Source organism: Mustelus asterias, chromosome 12 (genome assembly GCF_964213995.1).
Source record: "Mustelus asterias chromosome 12, sMusAst1.hap1.1, whole genome shotgun sequence".
Lineage (NCBI taxonomy): Eukaryota > Metazoa > Chordata > Chondrichthyes > Carcharhiniformes > Triakidae > Mustelus > Mustelus asterias.
Genome location: NC_135812.1, coordinates 49,171,294 through 49,190,808, shown reverse-complemented (window position 1 = coordinate 49,190,808; position 19,515 = coordinate 49,171,294). Strand labels below are relative to the sequence as shown.

The window sequence follows — 19,515 nt, the reverse complement described above, 5'->3', positions numbered from 1 at the left end:
AGGGAAGTTTGACACACACTTCTCTCCTGGTCTAGAATAACTCTCAGTGCCAACCCTCGAAAGCATGAGAGGAAAAAACAGTGTCTAAATGACAGAATAATCTTTCACACAGCAGAGATTCAGACATGATGGAGAATCAGCTTAGAATGAGGAAAAAATGTAGCTTAGCTTCAGGTATGTTCCATGCTGGTGAGGGAATGATCAAATACTAACCAGCAGGTCTGCTGAGATTGATCCAGTGTTGAAAAGGGGCCCAATGTAGACAGCTCAAAAATGCTATTTATTGGGAGATAATCTTGGCAATTAGAGAATTGGAACATTTAAACTTCACACAGGAAATCTCACTTTTAGAACATAGAACATAGAACATAGAACATTACAGCGCAGAACAGGCCCTTCGGCCCACGATGTTGCACCGACCAGTTAAAAAAAAACTGTGACCCTCCAACCTAAACCAATTTCTTTTCGTCCATGAACCTATCTACGGATCTCTTAAACGCCCCCAAACTAGGCGCATTTACAACTGATGCTGGCAGGGCATTCCAATCCCTCACCACCCTCTGGGTAAAGAACCTACCCCTGACATCGGTTCTATAACTACCCCCCCTCAATTTAAAGCCATGCCCCCTCGTGCTGGATTTCTCCATCAGAGGAAAAAGGCTATCACTATCCACCCTATCTAAACCTCTAATCATCTTATATGTTTCAATAAGATCCCCTCTTAGCCGCCGCCTTTCCACCTTTTCGTCCTCCTTTCCTGTCAAACTGTGTAGAATTTGCCACTCAGGGGTAAAGGGTGGAAGAAGACTGCTCCCAACCTTTTGCTACTCAAAGGGGTCATCACCTTGAACACTCCTAAAAGAAAAAGGAATTGCAGCCTGAAGTATTTATTTCTCAGTTTTGAGTTGGCTGGAGCCAAGTTTCCATATAGTTGACATCATATCCCTCTTTTTCAGCTATGTTGCCCAACTGTGCATTTTTAATGGTTTACACATTTTCCTGTAAATGGATTCATTAACCACGCCACATTCACACTTTCCTTCCTTTCACTATCATTTCCTTAACATCTCTCGTCTTCCCTACAGTGCACTTCTCCGCCATTCACAGAATCCCTACAGTGCAGAAAGAGGTCATTCGGCCCATCGAGCCTGCGCTGACAACAATCCCACCCAGGCCCATCCCCATAACCCCACGTATTTATCCTGTTCATCCTCCTGACATTAAGAGGCAATTTACCGTGGTCAATGCACCTAACCCGCACATCTTTGGACTGTGGGAGGAAACCAGAGCACCCGGAGGAAACCTACGCAGTCCCAGGGAGAACGTGCAAACTCTGCAAAACTCAGGCAGTGACCCGAGCCAGGAATTGAACCCAGGTCCCTGGCACTGTGAGGCAGCAGTGCTAACCGCTGTGCCACCGTGTTGGATTATCTTTAAACTCACACCTCTCTGGACACAGTCAGGGGGGTTCTCTGGCCTCCCCGCAGCATGTTTCTCACGGCGGGAGGTAGCACAACATTTACTGGGATCTTCTGGCCTCACCACTGTCAATGAGATTTCCAATTGACTGCACCTCCCGCTGATGGGAATCCTGCAGGAGAACATTCCAGCCCGTGTATTGCTTAATGCCTCAACCTGTCTCCAATCTTCATGTTACAAACAGATTAATTGCACATTTCTTTGTTTCTATTTTATTGAACATTACCAAGTTGGCATATTATTTAAAACAGCTCAGCAAATATTACAACTGAGTGAATATTTTAAACTTGTCCATTATTTTCAACTGCATAATTGATACCCGCATCACATAATATTGACAGCATTATACATTCAGAATTCTATGCTGCATTGGACTTGGTGGGTGAGGGAGGGGCTCATAGGGGAAAGTGATGGAAGCAAGAAAAAAAACCTTCTGCCTCAAAAAAGAGAGTACAAAGTTAGAAATGGCACTATAAGCTAAACTATTTTAAATAAAAAAAATAAGCTCTAATAATTAAATGAAAATTACACATCCTCTATGACAGACTCAACAGATGTCAAGCCTGCGTCCTTTAGTTACAGTATTCGTTCCCTGTTGCGCTTTTACAGTTCCGCTGTGTTGAGGGAGGGGAATGTGGGGACAACCAGAAACTTTAAGAATTGTTGAAATGTAATGCAGACAATTTGAATCTATGACCTATCCAATTTACCTCTGCCAGACACTCAAATGATGAATTAAGTCACCACTTACCAGACTGCAAAAGATTTCTACTTTGGTTCTGTGAACATAAGAGATTACCTTCATAAAAGTAAATTAATTTCCCAGTGCTGTAAAATCAACCAACTTGCAGCAAAAATCCACAACTTCAGTGCCAGAAATAACTTACCAATTCCACATGAACTTACAATTATAGGGTAACCTATTCGTGCTAAGGGTGGGTGTGGCCAAAGTTGAATTTATCTTTACTTTGTGCCCGGTTACTGTCAGATGTTGAGCACAGGTAAGAAATAGCATGGTAGAAAGTGCCTGCAACAGAAACTGCTGATCAATGGAAAAGGATCTTAAACCATCATTGGTGGTAAGTGGAATTCAAGTTTGAATTTCAGTAAACGCGGAACCCTGGGGCTTTCAGGGAGTACTCATGAGGCGGGGTCTCGTCACAGTGCGTGGAGGAGAGAGAGAGAGAGAAATAGTGAGGGAGAACAAGCGCATCACACTTCAGAAAGTGCAGGTTTGAGTACATCTCAACAGTCAGTTGCTGTAGGCTGCAATCCTCAGATGACTGTGCTTGTCTGAGCTCCGTTGACTCTCAGTAGTCTGAAGATGCCTCAAACGTCACGGAGCAGGCTTTGTCTGGGACGTCGACTGGTCACCCAGGAACTTGGTAGCTTTGTTCTGATAGTTAATCGCAAGACTAATGGCAGCAATATTCTTCAGTCCCTGAAAAAGAATCAAATATTTTCACTGGGAATTCATAGAATCATGGAGTCCCTACAGTGCAGAAGGGGACCATTTAGCCCATTGAGCCTGCACTGACAACAATCCCACACAAGTCCTATCCCTGTAACTCCACATATTTACCCTGCTAATCCCCCTAACACTAAGGGTCAATTTAGCATGGTCAATCAACCTAACCTGCACATCTTTGGAGTGTGGGAGGAAACCCACGCAGACATGGGAGAATGTGCAAACTCCACCCAGTCACCTAAGGCCGGAATTAAATCCGGGTCCCTGGCGCTGTGAGGCAACAGTGCTAACGACTATGCCACCCAATTCCTTCAACGGTGTGGTCAAGCCCAAAACTCAGAAACTAATACCACGATCACACCTCATACTATTGATTGTTCACACGATTGATTGTTATACCGAGCGGCAACAAATGCAACAGGTTCTTTCAGTACATTAACTTGAGCAGGCTGAATAGAGAACAGCAAACATCACTAAAGCAGGTCATCGAGACATTATGACATTGCTATTTGTGGGACTTGCTGTGCGCAAATGAGCTGCCACATTCCCTACATCATTACAGTAACTACAAAAAAAGTACTTATTTGGCTGAAAAATGCTTTGGGGCATCCTCAGGTTGTGAAACATGCTGTATAAATGCATTATAAGCTGGTATCAGTACCCAACAATATGTAGGTGGCTAACATTAAGATCATTAGGCTTCTATCTGCAATTAAAAGAAATTAGAAGCAGCAGCAATCAAGTATGACTCAAAATGTCTAAAAAGTTGATCTCAAAACAAATTTGACTTTGCATCCGAATTTATATTTAGCTTTACAGCTGAACTCCAAATGTACTTGTTACTATAAGTACTGCCGCTCTTAAAACTTAGCATGTTCAATTTCACCTTTGAATAAGCAATTGGTAGCTCATTAGTAAAGAAATGTTAAAACTCTTATTTAAATAGGTCAACATCATTCTGCTTTATAGAAATCAAGTCATAAAAATTATGGCTCTACCATCTGTCTTATTTTTTTGAATACTCGTTTAAACAGTGACCAAAAATGAGCTACTTATTGGAGGACATTCAATTAACAAACTTTAAACAAGGAAGCACCTTTGATTAATGACTGCAGTTTTCATGATCTAAGTCAACCTTCCAAGACTGATCTCACAAGTTACCTTGAAACGTCAGTGCTCACCTTTTAAATAAAATTATTTAATAAAAGAAGACAAACAGATGCGCAGTAAATGATTCCTTTTGATAGATTTTCAGAAAGGAGTGCAAATAATGAAATTCTGCACTTCTATCAAATGCCAGGGGAATAAAACCAACTTCCCTTTGTACAGTGTATTTAACAGAAAAAAAAACAGGCTCAAAGTGCTTTGCAGGACAAAAAAGGCACGGAGGCAAAGGAACAGATGCTGTAAAGCAGTATATAAATTTGGACGGCACGGTAGCACACTGGGTAGCATTGCTGCCTCACAGCACCAGTATCCCAGGTTCAATTCCGGCCTTGGGTCACTGTCTGTGTGGAGTTTGCACACTCTCCCCATGTCTGCGTGGGTTTCCTCCGGGTGCTCCGGTTCCCTCCCACAGTCCACAGATGAGCAGGTTAGGTTGATTGGTCATGCTAAATTGACCCTGGTGTCAGGGGGATTAGCAGGGTAAATGTATGGGGTTACAAGAATAGGGCCTGGTGGGATTGTGGTCGGTACAGACTTAATGGGCCAAATGGCCTCCTTCTGTACTGTAGGGATTCTATGAATAAATGCAAGTCTTTCTCTTTTAAGCATCCTTCACACATCATACAAAGGAGGTTAAATTGACAGTTTGGTTTCCAAAAAACATGCCCTAAGCATGTGCAAGAAATACTGTCTAAATGCTGTGGACAGGAGTTGCAGTATATGGTCTATTTTCCTGAGATCCCAAACAGTTCCAGAAACTACACTCTGCACCGTTTTGATTTGAACTGAAGCCAACTAACAAAACTCCACCTGATAGAAAAATATCAAAATTCCATGTTGTGGGATGACAGATTGGGATTGTGGCAAATAAGAGGACACACATCATTCACAGAATTAAAGCTGACAATATGAAGGAAATCCAAGGATCCTACCTCGGTTTGAAGACCCCAGGCCATAGAGCACAACACACCGAAAATCTAGAAATCTGGTTCAACAAACTATCCTTTGGGAAGGTTCATCACTAGTTCCACTTACTATTCCTCCCCTCCCACCGATGAATAAGTACATCTTGGTCTCAATTCATATGGAGCCTGGGTTGTTGAGTGGATCCTTAAAGATGTGTTGACCTAGTGGTGTAACATGTGGCTCTTACTTGGAAGGATGAGGTATGTTCTGCCACTGGCATCATCCTACTTACACTGTATGCTCTCTATGACTTTAATGTCCTAACCCAAAATTGCATAATACTCCAACTGTGGCCTAACCCCAATGTCTGGTAAGAAGTTATTGCTTCTTTAGTTTTATACATAATGTCTGTTTATAAAGCTCAAATGTTTTGTTGGTTTAAAGTTTTAAAGTTTATTTTATTGTTATCACAAGTAGTTTTACATTAACACTGCAATGAAGTTACTGTGTAAATTCCCTAGTCGCCACACTCCGGCACCTGTCCGTGTACACTGAGGGAGAATTTAGCATGGCCAATGCACCTAACTAACACATCTTTGGACTGTGGGAGGAAACCGGAGCACCCGGAGGAAACCTATGCAGACACAGGGAGAACAGACTGTGCAGACTCCGCACAGACAATCATCCAAGCCGGGAATCGAACCCGGGTCCCTGGTGCTGTGATGCAGCAGTGCTAACCACTGTGCCACCATGCCACCCGGTTTATTTATTTGCATGAGCATTTTCAGGGTTCAAATATAGAATCCAGCCTGGGCGTTATTGCTGATCCATATCCTTTGGGTCTTCCCAATGAGCATGCAATCTTATTCTTCCTAATTCTTCTTCCTGAATGTATAATCTTACAATTATCTACCTCCGGTTGCCTTGTCCATCTATATGTTTGTTCTGACCTTTCTGTATCTTCCTGAAATAGTTCACAATTTTCTATAGTGGATGGTAAATCCCTTACCAGTACTCTTGGCCTAAATATTTGTCTCTCATTAACATTACTAAATTAGTTACCTTGCTGTGTATTCCATGATTATTTCTGGGACCCGGCTGTGCATGAGTTATCTGCCATGTGCCCCTGCATATTTATACTGACTGCAGGTCAAAAGGACTTAATTGGCGGTGGAATGATTTGGGTTTTATAAAGTACTTTATAAATAAATTATTTCTTCTCTCAGTAAAGTTTGAGATTGTAGCAAGCCCAGGAGTTTTGTATGACATTGGAATAAGAGACTACATGTGACACTATCTAAATATGACGCCAGCGGCTGTGTGTGTGTGCGCATGCATGTGTGCGTGCGCATGTTTATGCGTGCATGGACATGAGAGTGTTTGTGTGCGCATGAGTGATAAGCATGGAGTTCCCCTGAGCTAATAAGATAGAAATGAGCTCTGTGGCAGATGCTTAAATGGAGGAAGCTGAACAAATTGCGTAATGGGATAACCTATTGGAACAACAAAATGCTTTTTGCCTGAGGGCAGGTGTAGGTCTATTCTTCCACACTGTTTAATTCCCAAGCTGCTGTAGAACAAGGCAGGGTGCAGGCCAGGTACTCAAATAACGAGGAAGTATGAAAATATGAGTATTCTCAGTTTGAACAGAAGTAGATTTACACCCTCAATATTATGAAAATGAACAGTTTAAATTACTTGCTTTCGGATTTTAAGAGTAATCTTAGTCTGCATGCTAAAAAGAAAGAAAACATGGTTTAATTATTCAAATTTTTTTTAGAAGATGTGGAAATCACTGTCAAGACCAGCATTATTGCCCTAATTGCCCATCAGTAGGTGGTGATGACAAGCTACCTTCTTGAACCATTGCAGTCCATGCAGTGTAGGTATACCCACAGCGCTGTTAGGGAGGGAGTTCCAGGATTTTGACCCAACGACAGTGAAGGAACGGCGATATGTTTCCAATTTAGGGTGTCGTGTGGTTTGAAGGGGAACTTGCAGGAAATGGTATTCCCAGGTATCTTCTGCCTTAGTCCTTCTGGGTGGTAAAGGTCTGGGGCTTGGAAGGTGCTGTTAAAAGAGTCTTGTGAGTTGCTTGAGTGTGGATGGTACACACTGCTGCCACTGTGCATCATGGTGGAAGGAGTGAATGTGGAAGGGTTAGCAATCAAGTCGGCTGCCTTGTCGTGGATGGTGTCGAGTTTCTTGAGTGTTGTTGGAGCTGCACTCATCCAGGTAAGTGGAGAGTATTCCATCACACTCCTGACTTGTGCCTTGTAGATGGTGGACAGGCTTTAGGGAAGTTAGGAAGTGAGTTACTTGCTGCAAGATTTCTAGCCTCTGACCTGCTCTTGTATTTATATGGATAGTCCAGTTCAGTTTCCGGTCAATGGTGGCCCTTGGCCCTTTTGTGTCGCAAATGTTACTTACCGCTCATCAGCCCAAGCCTGGATATTGTCCAGGTCTTCTACAGATGCACACAAGCTGTTTCAGTATCTGAGGAGTCGTGAATGGTGCTGAACATTGTGCAAAACATTTTTGATTTTATGATGGAAGGAAGGTTATTGATGAAGCAGCTGAAGATGGTTGAGCCTAGGACACTACCCTGAGGGACTCCTGCAGAGATGTCCCAGCTCTGAGATGATTGACCTCCAATCACCACAAACATTTTCCTTTGTGCCAGGTATGACTCCAATCAACAGAGAGTTTTTCCTCAATTCCCACTGACTACAGTTTTGCTAGGGCTCTTTGATGCCACACTCAGTCAAATGTAACCCCAATATCAAGGGTAGTCACTCTACCTTATCTGTGGAGCTCAGCTCTTTTGTCCATGTTTGGATCAAGGCTGTAATGAGGTCAGGAGCTGAGTGGCCCTGGCAGAACCCAAACTGAGTGTCAATATAGAACCATAGAATCCCTACAGTTCAGGAGGAGGCCATTCAGCCCATCGAGACTGCACCAACAACAATCCCACCCAGGCCTTATACTCTTAATCCCACACATATTTACCCCGTTTATCCCTCTAACCTATGCATCCCGGGACACTAAAGGACAATTTAGCATGGCCAATCAACCTAACCCACACATCTTTGGACTGTGGGAGGAAACTGGAGCACCTGGAGGAAACCCATGCAGACACAGGGAGAATGTGCAAACTCCACACAGGCAGTGATCCAAGCCGGGAATCAAAACCAAGTCCCTGGAGCTGTGAGGCAGCAGTGCTAACCACTGTGCCACCGTGCTGCCCCTGGACTTGCAGGTGATTGCTGAGTATGTTCTACTTGATAGTATTGTTGATGACCCATCACTTTACAGATGTAGAAAGTAGGCCTATGGGGTGTTAACTTGTACAGGACATACCTGAGCAAATTTACAGATTGCCGGGTAGATGCCAATGTTTTACTGGAACAGGAGTGTGGTTAGTTCTGGAGCACAAGTCTTCAGTACTTTTGCGAGAACCTGTTTAGCCTTTGCAGTATCCAGTGTCTTCAGCTGTTTCTTGATATCATGTGAAGCAAATGGAATTGGCTGAAGACTGGCATCTCTGATGCTGGGGACCTCCGGAGGAGGCCGAGATGGATCATCCACTCAGCACTTGGCTGAAGGTGATTGCAAATGCTTCAGCCGTGTCTTTCGCACTGTGTCGGTATTCCCCATCATTGAAGATGGGGACATTTGTGGAGCTGCCACCATTCATAATTAGATGTGGCAGAGCTCTAGAGCTTGGATTTGTGGTCCTGTGTTGTAGCTTCACCAGGTTAACACCAGGTTAAGTATGCTAGGTGCTGCTTCTGGCAGACCCCCTTGCACTCGACATTGAACCAAGGTTGATCGCCTAGCTTGATGATAGAGGGATATACCAGCCTGGAGGTTGCAGATTCTGCTGCTGCTGGTGGTCCACAGGGCCTCATGGATGCCCAGTTTTGTGATCTGTTTGAAATCTATCCTGTTTGGCACGGTGATAGTGCCACACAACACATCTTCAATGTGAAGAAGGAACTTTGTCTCCACAAGGATTGTATGGTGGTCACTCCTGCCGATATTGACAGATATATCTGTGGCAGGCAGGCAGCTGAGGATGAAGTCAAGTATGTTTTCCCCTCTTGTTGGTTCCATCACCACCTACCGCAGATCCAGTCTAGCAGCTATGTCCTTTAGGTGTCAACCAGCTTGGTCAGTAGTGATGCTACTGAACCACTCTTAGTGATTGACATTGAAGTCCTCCACCCAGAGTACATCTAATTTCTAATCTCAGCATTTTTTCAATTGGTGTTCAACGTGGAGGAGTACTGGTTCATCAGCTGAGGTTGAAGGGTAGGGGAGCAGTAGGTGATAATCGGCAGGAGGTTTCCTTGCCCATGTTTGATCTAGTGCCACGTGGCTTCATGGGCTCCAGCGTTAATGTTAAGGATTCCCAGACACTCCTTCCTGACTGTATACCACTGTGATCTGTCCTGTTGGTTGAACAGGAAAAACCCAGAGATGGTGATGTTGGTGTCTGGGAAATTATCTGAGAGTGTGATGTTAGTGGACCTTTAAGAATTAAAAAAAAAACTTTAAGCTACAAGCAGTTTTGGTTTCATTGTTGCCGGGCTGTCTGCTAGAATCTTTTTACTGCTACTTCAGTGGCTTAAATGGGGTTTTGTTTATTTTTCTATTGGCCTCAGGTATTTTCTGGGATTGTTTTATGACCCTGCATTAGGAGAAAGAATGGTTGGCAGGTTATGTATTGTGGACAGTTTTTATTCTTTTCTAGTGACTTTAAGGTTTCATTTTCTGTTTAGCTGACTGCAGGTTTAGTTTAGAAGGGACATCAAGCTGAAAATAAATGTTTTTCTCTCTCTATGGTATTGGAAATTCTGCTGGTTATCTTAAAGCAAGGTTCCTAGCCTTCCTGGAGTAGAAAATCTATTGTTGGTAGTTGGCTTGACTAGAGTCTCTCTGGTGTTCTGGGAAGCTGTTTTGACTTCAAACTGTTCTGGGGTAGCCAGAGCACTGCTAGTAGTTACAAGGCTGAGAGGTCAGGGTTTCAATTCTCCAACCAAGGGACTGAAGCTGTTCTGACTCCAAGCTTGTCTGTGTGTGCCTCAAGAGAACTGCAGCATTCAACCAAAGGACTCAGTTCCAGTATCACGTGAGCATTAGTCTTTGCTGTGTTCACCCTGTGGGAGGGGTTTTGCTTATGGGATGTTGATTTGATTGGGACATTTCCAATATTCATTAAGGGTTATACATTATCATGGTTGTTTTGTTTTTGTTTATAATTGATATAAGGTATTACTAATTTTCTTTCCATATATGCTAACTGCACTCTTAAATAAACATTGTTTGGTAAAAGTTCCCTAGTGGGTTATTTCAATCATACCTGAAGTGAAACATATCATGCTTACCCTAGGCAAATTCAAAGTGCAAAACTTATGATCCAGGTAGACTTCATGAAACATTTTGGTGGTTCTGACCTGAACAGTGATTATGACTATATCAGGTTGTTGCTTGATCCGTCTGTGAGATAGCTCTCCCAATTTTGGCACAGGCCCCCAGATGTTAACAAGGAAGACTTTACAGGGTTGTTAGGGTTGGGTTTCCCATTGATGTTTCTGGTGCTTAGGTGGATGCCAAGTGGTCTGTCCAAGTTCATTCATTTTAAACTTTGTAGCAGTTTGATACAACTGAGAGGTTTGCTGGGCCATTTCAGAGGGCACTTAAAAGTCAACCACGTTGCTGTGGCTCTAGAGTCATATGTAGACCGGGTAAGGATGGCAGATTTCCTTTCCTAAAGGGCATTAGTGAACCAGATGGGTTTTTATGACAATGGTTTCACGGTCACCATTACTGAGACTAGCTTTTAATTCTAGATTTATTAATTGAATTTAAATTCCATCATTGCCATGCCCTCTGAGTATCAGCCTGGGCCTCTGGATTACTAGTCCAGTGATATTACCACAACACCATTGCCTCCCCCTGCAGTCCATGTGGTGCAGGTACACCCACTGTGATCTTCAGGAGGGAGTTCCAGAATTTTGACAGCGATGGAACAGCAATGTAGTTCCACATCTGGTTGGTGTGTTGGCTGGGAGGGGAATTTGTAGGTGGTGGCATTCCCATGTTTCTGCTGCCCTTGTCCTTCTATGTGGTAGAAGTCACAGGTTTGGAAAGTTGTGAAGAAGCAGTAACTTCCCATTCTGAGAGAGTAAAGAAGGAGCTGGGGTCAACAATGCAGAGTGTCTAATTTATATAAATATGCTTTTATACAGACACAAATTGTAGAGATAGGGTAGGATTGTTTGCACCCAGAATGAAAAACTTACACGAATTCTGCATGTGCTAGTTTTCTCCACAACCAAGGTTGCTTCACTAAATAAAATACGGCATCTTAGTAGCTGTGTAAATTTTTATTCCCTTCAAAATTTGGAGAAGTAAATGTTTTGTCACATTGTCAGCCAGTACAGAATACTCACCAGTCTGGTATAGCCTGGGCTGTTTACTGAGTACAACTCCCTCTACTCTGCCAACAACACATTTCCGTATTCATCTCAACCACAGCTGGTTACACCCATATGATTTGTCATGTTTCACACAACCGTTTTGTGACCTAAGCTAGGTTGCCAATTTGCTTAAAATGAGGAGTTTCGTGTTGCAAATTTTGCAACCCGGGAGCTTGGAAGTCAGACAGCCTGAAATTATTTGACATGCAACCGAGGACAGCAAGATTTCACTCACTCTCATATTCTGGATTCACACCTTGTGTCCTGGGGATGAAACGACAAAGCGTGAATCCACTAAAGCAAATACTTTTTCGGAAAAGTCTTAAAAAGAAACCAAGATAAAAATGTTAATTAATCACGGAAGTAGCATGTTCAAGTCAGATGGCAACCCTTCTCACTCACAAATCGACTGCGTCCACTCTGCAAAGATTTAAAGATGATTCTCACCTGCATGACACAGTGGTGGATGTGATCTTCTGTGGTTAAGGCCACAAAGTAGTCTTGCAGCACACCAAGTTCCTGCATCCAATCAGAAACATCATCACTGCTATATTGCACATCAGCAGCTATACAAAGAAAAGCCGACTATTCTGCAGTGAACTCAATTGTGAAGCACTTTGATATGGTAAACACAGCGATGTTACAACTTTTGGGAGCTATAAATACAAGATAGTCGCCAGTCAATCCATTTGGGAGTACTGGAGAAATGCCTTCACCCAGTGAGTGGTTACAAGTGGAGAATTCGCTACCACGTAGACGGGTTGAGGCAAAGCACACAGGTACATTTGAGAGGGGAAGGTATTGAAAGATATGTTGATAGTGTGAAATGAAGTAAGTTGGGAGGAGACTCGTGGAGCATTAACATCTGTTGAACCAAATGGACTGTTTGGGTGTGGTAAAACTCAGTGTAATCATCAAGACAATATTACACAAACTTTAATCCAAAATTTCTCCACTTCCTCCTCACATGGCTCCATGCATACCATAGTGGTATGGTCGTGCACAAGTTTCACTACCTTGGTTTACAGTTTACAAACAGGAAATCAGTTTCTGTGGAATGGTATGGTGGCACAGTGGTTAGCACTGCTGCTTAACGCCAGGGATCTGGGTTCAATTCTGGCCTCGGGTCACTGTCTGTGTGGAGTTTGCACATTCTCCCCATGTCTGTGTGGGTTTCCTCCAGGTGCTCTGGTTTTCTCCCATTCTCCAAAGATGCGCAGGTTAGGTTGATTGGCCATGCTAAATTGCCCTTAGTGCCAATGGGACTAGCTAGGATAAATGCGTGGGGTTATGGGATTAGGGTGTGATTGTGACCGATGCAGACCCGATGGGCCAAATAGCCTCCTTCTGCACTGTATGATTCTAAGTGATAGAGGGGAACTACTATGTTGCAAGTGGGTCCACTTATTGATAGGTAGGTAGTAAAGGACAGGAACACAAACAGAGAAAGTGCATGATTGTCCTATCATTGGGACATTATTATAGACTTCTTTAAAAAAAACCTCTGCAGGCATTCAATGTCGGTAGTTTCAAGGTTGAAGCTTAGTTTCAATTAAAACAGGGGTTTGCCCTATGCAAATCTAGGCACAACAAACATGGCATCTGCTTTTTATATCCGTTCAAACATTTGCTGAAGTATTGTGTACTTTGCACTTCAATGCACCTTCTCTAGAAGGCTGTTTTTAACACTCAAACTGCAAGCTAGCATTTTACAAGCTAAAAAGTAGATCCCGTGTCCAAGAAATACTCAGAATAGGGAAGCATTTTAAATAGCTCATTAATCAATATTTACCAGAAAGACTTACAGGTACATTATTTGATTTTATGCTTCTACGATATTTAAGAATTAAGAGTAAAATTCCACCAATTCGAGTGTGAAGTCCACCTAAAGTAATAATACTCTACAGTTCAGTCAATTTTATAATGATCTGATTAACAAGGTCTTGTTGAAACCCGCTCCTTTTTATTCTGCTTTGATAACATTATCAGTCAGATAATGTGGCGACTGTGATCAGGCCAGCCCTCTGCTGTACTCGAAGCAGAGCTGTACAAGACGCTGTGGTTTGCATTCACTTCCCCTGCGCTGCTATCAATGAGCTCTCAACCGTCTTTGCAACAGAAAAGCAGCAGTTCATCTTTTCCAGTCAGTCCTCATTCAATTTAAAATATCGTTCTCCAATGGGGCTTTAAATACAAACTGAAAACAAGTTCATTAGGAAGCTTTTAACTGGGAGAGAATGATTCCCTTACTAGTGCTAGTATTTAAATTTCAACAGGAAGTAACTGTTGGTATGGGTACATAAATGAGAGAATGCAGACTGTACTAGTTTGTTGCTAGTGTGTAGGTTGCTCATGGTTGCCAAGTGGATTTGTTTTTAAAGTTTAACATAACCTCCTTGCTCTTGTACTCTATGCCCCTATTAATAAAGCCAGGAATATGTGACAATGCATTATTAACTGCTCTCAATCTGTCCTGCCACCTTCAATGACTTATGCACCCATGTCCCTCTACTCCCACACCCCCATTAGAGCTGTACCCTTTTATTTTGTCTCTCCATGTTCTTAGCACAAAATTATTCACTTGCTCTAATCACCCTTTAGTAATCAGGAATAGGAACCTGGCCTGCTTTTCCTGCGCTTTCTTCGAGGAGCACTGAGGTCATTAGCACCACTCTGTCTCAAATTATTTTTTTTGGGTACCTTTCGATTCTAGTCAAAAAACCCAACTCAAATTAAGTCCAATCATAGAATCCTACAGTGCAGAAGAAGGCCATTCGGCCCATTTGGTTTGCACCGACCACAATCCCACCCAGGCCCTATCTCCATACCCCATGCATTTACCCTAGCTAGTCCCCCTGACACAAAGGGCAATTTAGCATAGTAGACATATCCAACAATCCACCTAACCCGCACATCTTTGGACCCCCCACAATAATGGTCCCCATGAAGGACAAACTAGATCCAAGCTGACAGGGTGAGGCATTACACCTGCTCCCAGGCTTGATCTAACGCTTCATCTTAGCCAAAAGGGCTTTGAAAAATTGCATCAGTTAAACCCTCAGTTTAATCTTATTGGCAACCTGATCCTCTACCCTAGCTTGGGCAAACCATGATCGCAAGTGCCAGCACATCCCCCAGTGCAATGGGCTAGCTTTGACCCCATGCCTGATCATGGTTTCACCTCTGCCAGTTCAGGGAAAAGCTGGAGACTTTCTGAACTGCAATCATGGAGAAATGTGGGTACTAAAAAATGCTAAGGCCCTGAGGGATTACATCCATTAATTGTTGTAAATTGGTCCTGGCCCGTCATACAAAGCAGCCAAGTCCAGCAGCCAAGTGATATTCACATTTTTCAGTAAAGAGAGGCTGTGGGCAGGGGGATATTAGATAGAGGCTTTCACAATTATGCAGGGTTATGTTAAGTCAAAAAGGGAAAATTATTCTCACTGGCTAATGAGTCATAAGACTTTTGTTTAAATACAGAGGATTTTAGAATATGAAATAACTGGCCTCAAATTCTCATAGAAGCAGAAATTGATAAATACTTAAAAAAGAAAAGGATTCAGGATATGGAAAGTGCAGGAAAATTGGATTAATTAGGCAATTCTTTCAAAGAGGCAATGCTTTCCACGCAGTGCAAGTCTATGAAGGGCAAAGTAATGTGTCCTCTCCCTCAGAAACGAATGTGCTGCTGTCGCATGGAAGATCTAGTTGTGTGATGTGCTGATAATTATCAGCGGGAAGCAGCACTGTGCCTGCGATTCACCAGCCCACGAGCTCCTAATCTCCAGCAGATTGCCAGGTGGGGACCAGAAAACAGTCTGGGCAGTTTTCCCTCGCGGCTGCCATACTCCAGCCAGTTGGCAGTTACAGACAGGCAGTGCCAAGGCCTGGGGTACGAATCATCAAACCCCTTCATGGTGGCCAGACGAAGGCACGGATCATTGGACGGATGGAAAAATCAACAAAGCAAAAAAAAAATTGCAAGAAAGTGAGAAGCACCTATGACAACACCAGGGCAACAACTAAACAATAAAGATTTGCAGCTTCTGTTCTTTTGCAAGGGAGGGTACCATTTGATGCCAGTGACGAAGGAATTAGGGGAGAGATTTTTAACCTAGTTTTAAACCAGGATTTCTTAACAAAGAAATTAATCCAACAAGTCAAATTTAATTTGGTAGTCTGAAACTTGAACACTTCTTTTTCATAATATTTTAATCAGTTCACTTAATCTTGCTCACAAAGCAGTGAATTACCCACAAAATTTGTTATCTTAATCACACCTTCATGGGTGGATCCACTGTATTAAATCAACCATACTCGGTGCTGCACCCAAAGGTTTCTTTACAAAAAACCTGTTTCTTTTTGTCTCTTGCAGTGATGAATCATTCAGTAAGAATGATACTTAAGGAATTCTAAGTGGCAGAAAGTTAAAGAGGAAATGGATTATCCTTTGGTAAGCATGTTAGTTGGAGGCTTCCAAACTGTTTATTTGGAATTCAATTTTCTAACACAACTTTCCTGCTAATCTTCTGAGAAGATATGGAACAATTAAATAAGCTAAAAATTGTTTAATGTGTTTCAGTTTTGCACTCTCACTAAAATGTATTAAATTATACAGCTTTAAGAGCTGGTTAACATTTTTTTCCTATTCATTCATGGGATGTGGGGATCATTGGCTTGGTCAACATTTATTGCTTCTCGGCCTTTTGGCTAAGATCAAGTGTAGTATGGTCGGCAGCCCATGGTCGGCCGCACTTGGTTGAGGTCATTAGGTTACACTGAAGCTTCATATGTTTCATATGAAGCAATTTTTTAAAGCGGCATCTCGGCCTTTTGGCTAAGATGCAAATGAGCTCAAGTCTTGGAGGAGGATCCTCCCCCTTCTCCAATCAGCTTGACTCATGTAGATCAGGCCCAGGACAGGGTGGTTTTGGTCTCCCGTCCTGTCTTGTCAGCCTGGATCTGAAATGTCTCAACTTGTTGAGACTCTGAATTGGATTTGATTTGATTGAATTAGAAAAGTATTAAAAAAAACATTTATTGCTTCTCGGCCTTTTGGCTAAGATCAAGTGTAGTATGGATTGGATGCTGCACTTGGTTGAGGTCATTAGGTTACACTGAAGCTTCATATGTTTCATATGAAGCAATTTTTAAAAGGAGGAACCTCCCCCTCCTCCAATCAGCTTGGCTCATGTAGATCAGGCCCAGGATAGGGTAATTTGGTCGCTTGCCCTGTCTTGCCAGCCTGGATCGGAAATGTCTCAACTTGTTGAGACTTTGAATTGGATTTGATTTGATTGAATTGGAAAAGTATAAAAAAAACATTTATTGCCCATCCCGAATTATTTAAGAGTCAACCACATTGCTGTGGATCTGGAATCACATGTAGGCCAGACCAGGTAGGGATGACAGATTTCCTTCCCTATTAGTGAAACCAATGGGTTGTTTCATGACAAATCGACAATGGTTTCATGGTCCCCATTAGATTTGAATTCCACCAGTGGGATTTGAACCCATGTCCCCAGAGCAGTACCCTAGGTCTCTGGATTATTAATCCAGTGACAATACCACTATGCCACCGTCTCCCTTTAGTCAGCACGATGTACAGAAATGGACTCTTGTTCAAAAATAATTTGGGCAGGGGTTGAGACTGTTCATAAAGAGAAAGAAAATCTCAGCTGTAATAGAAACAGCACTGGTATGCAATGTGGCTATAAATCATGACCCCACTCCCACCCAAAATACAAATGATTGGGTAATTCCTCCCTCCGTCAGTCACACCCACAAGTCATGATGTGGAGATGCCGGCGTTGGTTGGCGTGGGCACAGTAAGAAGTCTCACAACACCAAGTTAAAGTCCGACAGGTGTATTTAGAATCACAAGCTTTTGGAGCGCTGCTCCTTCATCAGGCGACTCACCTGCAAGTGACTGGAATTAACCTTACACACCATTTCTCTAGACAGCTATACTCCATTCAGCTGGAGAAATCGCTGTTTTTATCAACAGAACTTGCTGCAGGTCAGAGAGACTCAGTAAACAGACTTTTTGTTTGTTTTTCTGGAAAAGACATTGGATTTTGTGGTAAAGTAACAGCGAAGCTATCGAAAATTCTGGAAAAATGTAGCACGTCTGGCAGTGTGTCTGTGGGGAGGGAAACAGACCTGGTGCTGAAGAGCCACATTAGATTTGAGGCTTGAACTCTGTTTCTCTAATATATGGGGCTAGTGCAGATATCAGTAGTGGAGGTAGACCAATCAAGGACATTTACTGGACGATGGATCTGGCTTGAAGGACTGAATGGCCTTGCTCCCATTTCTTACAGTTTAAAAATGTTACACAGTTCCCAGATCCCCTATAGAGGGCGCAACATATCAAATAACTGCAAGCTCCAGTACAAAAGTCCCAGATAAAGCCCATGGACCAGTCTCAAGTCTAGGTGTCATGAACCGCTAGCACCGTTCGTTTGCCTCTAACTGCAAAAATCAAGACCACTGTTTGCTAGAAATCCTAAATTCCGCCTGCCTTCAATTCATGCTGAAACAACTGTGTCAAGAGACACTTCAAAAGACTGCCCTCATGCACCTTACATTCAGATATAAATTACTGTTTATAAAATGATCCGTCCAAGTGACTGGTTAATGGCAACAAGGGAAGGAACAATGAAGGATGCTATTGTTACTGCTGAACATCTCATTTGAGTTCACAGAAACTTTTGAACTTCCTTTCCTAAAGTCGTTAAATTTTCTCAAACTCAAAAAGAGGGCACAGTGGCACTGCGCCCGGCCCCGCCGCCTCCTCACCGCCCCTGGTCCCGCCGCCTCACTGCCCCTCTCCTCACCATGCCCGGCCCCACCCCTCCCCATGCCCAGCCCCACCCCTCCCCTCACCATGCCCGGCCCCACCCCTCCCCATGCCCAGCCCCACCCCTCCCCTCACCGCGCAATTCCGGCTTCGGGTGGCTGTGGGGAGTTTGCACGTTTCCCCCGTGTCTGCGTGGGTTTCCTCCGGGTGATCCGGTTTCCTCCCACACTCCAAAAATGTGCAGCTTAGGTAAACTGGTCATGAAAATTATCCCTTAGTGTCCAAGGATGTGATATGGGGGATTAGCAGTGCAAATAGACAGGGCTACAGGGATAGGGCCTGGGTGGGATGATCTGTCGGAAAGGTCGATGCAGATTTGATGGGCCTTCTTCTGCACTATAGGGATTCTATGATCTAGGGGTCCATTATCCCACTCTGCCATCCAGCCGTTCATGAATTAGAAAAGAATTACTGCTCTCCTTTTCTCTCAGTCACCACTGACTGCTCAGACACTCTGCCTGGCTGCTACATACGTTGTACAAATTCTGGCAATCCTCTATAGAATTAATATTTTGACAACATGACAACTCCCAAGTTTAACAAGACTTAAATCTTCCAAGTGATGTTTTAACAAATATTTGAGGCCAGTTCACACTGTGCACAGTGAAATTGTAAATTTATATTCAAGAGACAAGAAGGAATGAAAGTGAAAAAGTGATCGAGAACTTCGGGGAGATGACAGTGACTAATTTAAAACCATTCATTTTGTGCTCCATAAACTTAAAACAAGCCCTATAATTGGTACATATTACTATACTGTGACTAGGACTGAAATGACCCTTTTACAGATTTAAGATTCTGTGCAATCAAATACTAGATGTGTTTCTATTGAATTGAACTATTCAGGAGAGCAAAACTAATAGTCCAATTAAACTTTTGTTTTAAATTGGGATATGTGTGTGTCTGTGTGATCTCACATGGGGCTATGGGTTGGGTGCAGGAAAGTAGGATTAGAAAGGGCACCTGAATGTCCTTGGGCTGGCATGGACATGATGGGCCAAATGGTCTCCTTTTTCTATGGCTCTAAGTGTTTGCTGCCTTTGCAGTATTGAAAAACATTACATTATGGTCTAAATGTAAAAATCACGCACTGAGAAAAAGATGGCTTTTGAAATTAGAAAATGAGTTGATCTGGTTGAGTTATG

At 42.9% G+C, this 19,515-nt stretch overlaps 1 protein-coding gene and 2 pseudogenes across 6 annotated transcripts in view; 2 read left to right on the top strand and 1 right to left on the bottom strand.

Annotated features, from left to right (window-relative positions):
* Positions 1-1,671: 1,671 nt before the first annotated feature.
* zzef1 (zinc finger, ZZ-type with EF hand domain 1) overlaps positions 1,672-19,515 on the bottom strand; it is a 257,862-nt gene continuing 240,018 nt past the window's right edge. For 3 of the 6 annotated variants that reach the window (XM_078225185.1, XM_078225186.1, XM_078225188.1), the window contains exons 55-56: positions 11,953-12,024; positions 1,672-2,920 (exon numbers count right to left, since the gene is read on the bottom strand). In XM_078225185.1, the coding sequence (XP_078081311.1) occupies positions 2,816-2,920; positions 11,953-12,024 (177 nt within the window). In that variant the 3' untranslated portion in view covers positions 1,672-2,815. The remainder of the gene's footprint in view (positions 2,921-11,952; positions 12,025-19,515) is intronic. The other 3 variants (XM_078225183.1, XM_078225184.1, XM_078225187.1) reach the window with 1 other exon arrangement.
* LOC144502112 (U2 spliceosomal RNA) lies at positions 16,199-16,404 on the top strand (annotated as a pseudogene).
* Positions 16,548-16,676, top strand: LOC144502113 (U2 spliceosomal RNA; annotated as a pseudogene).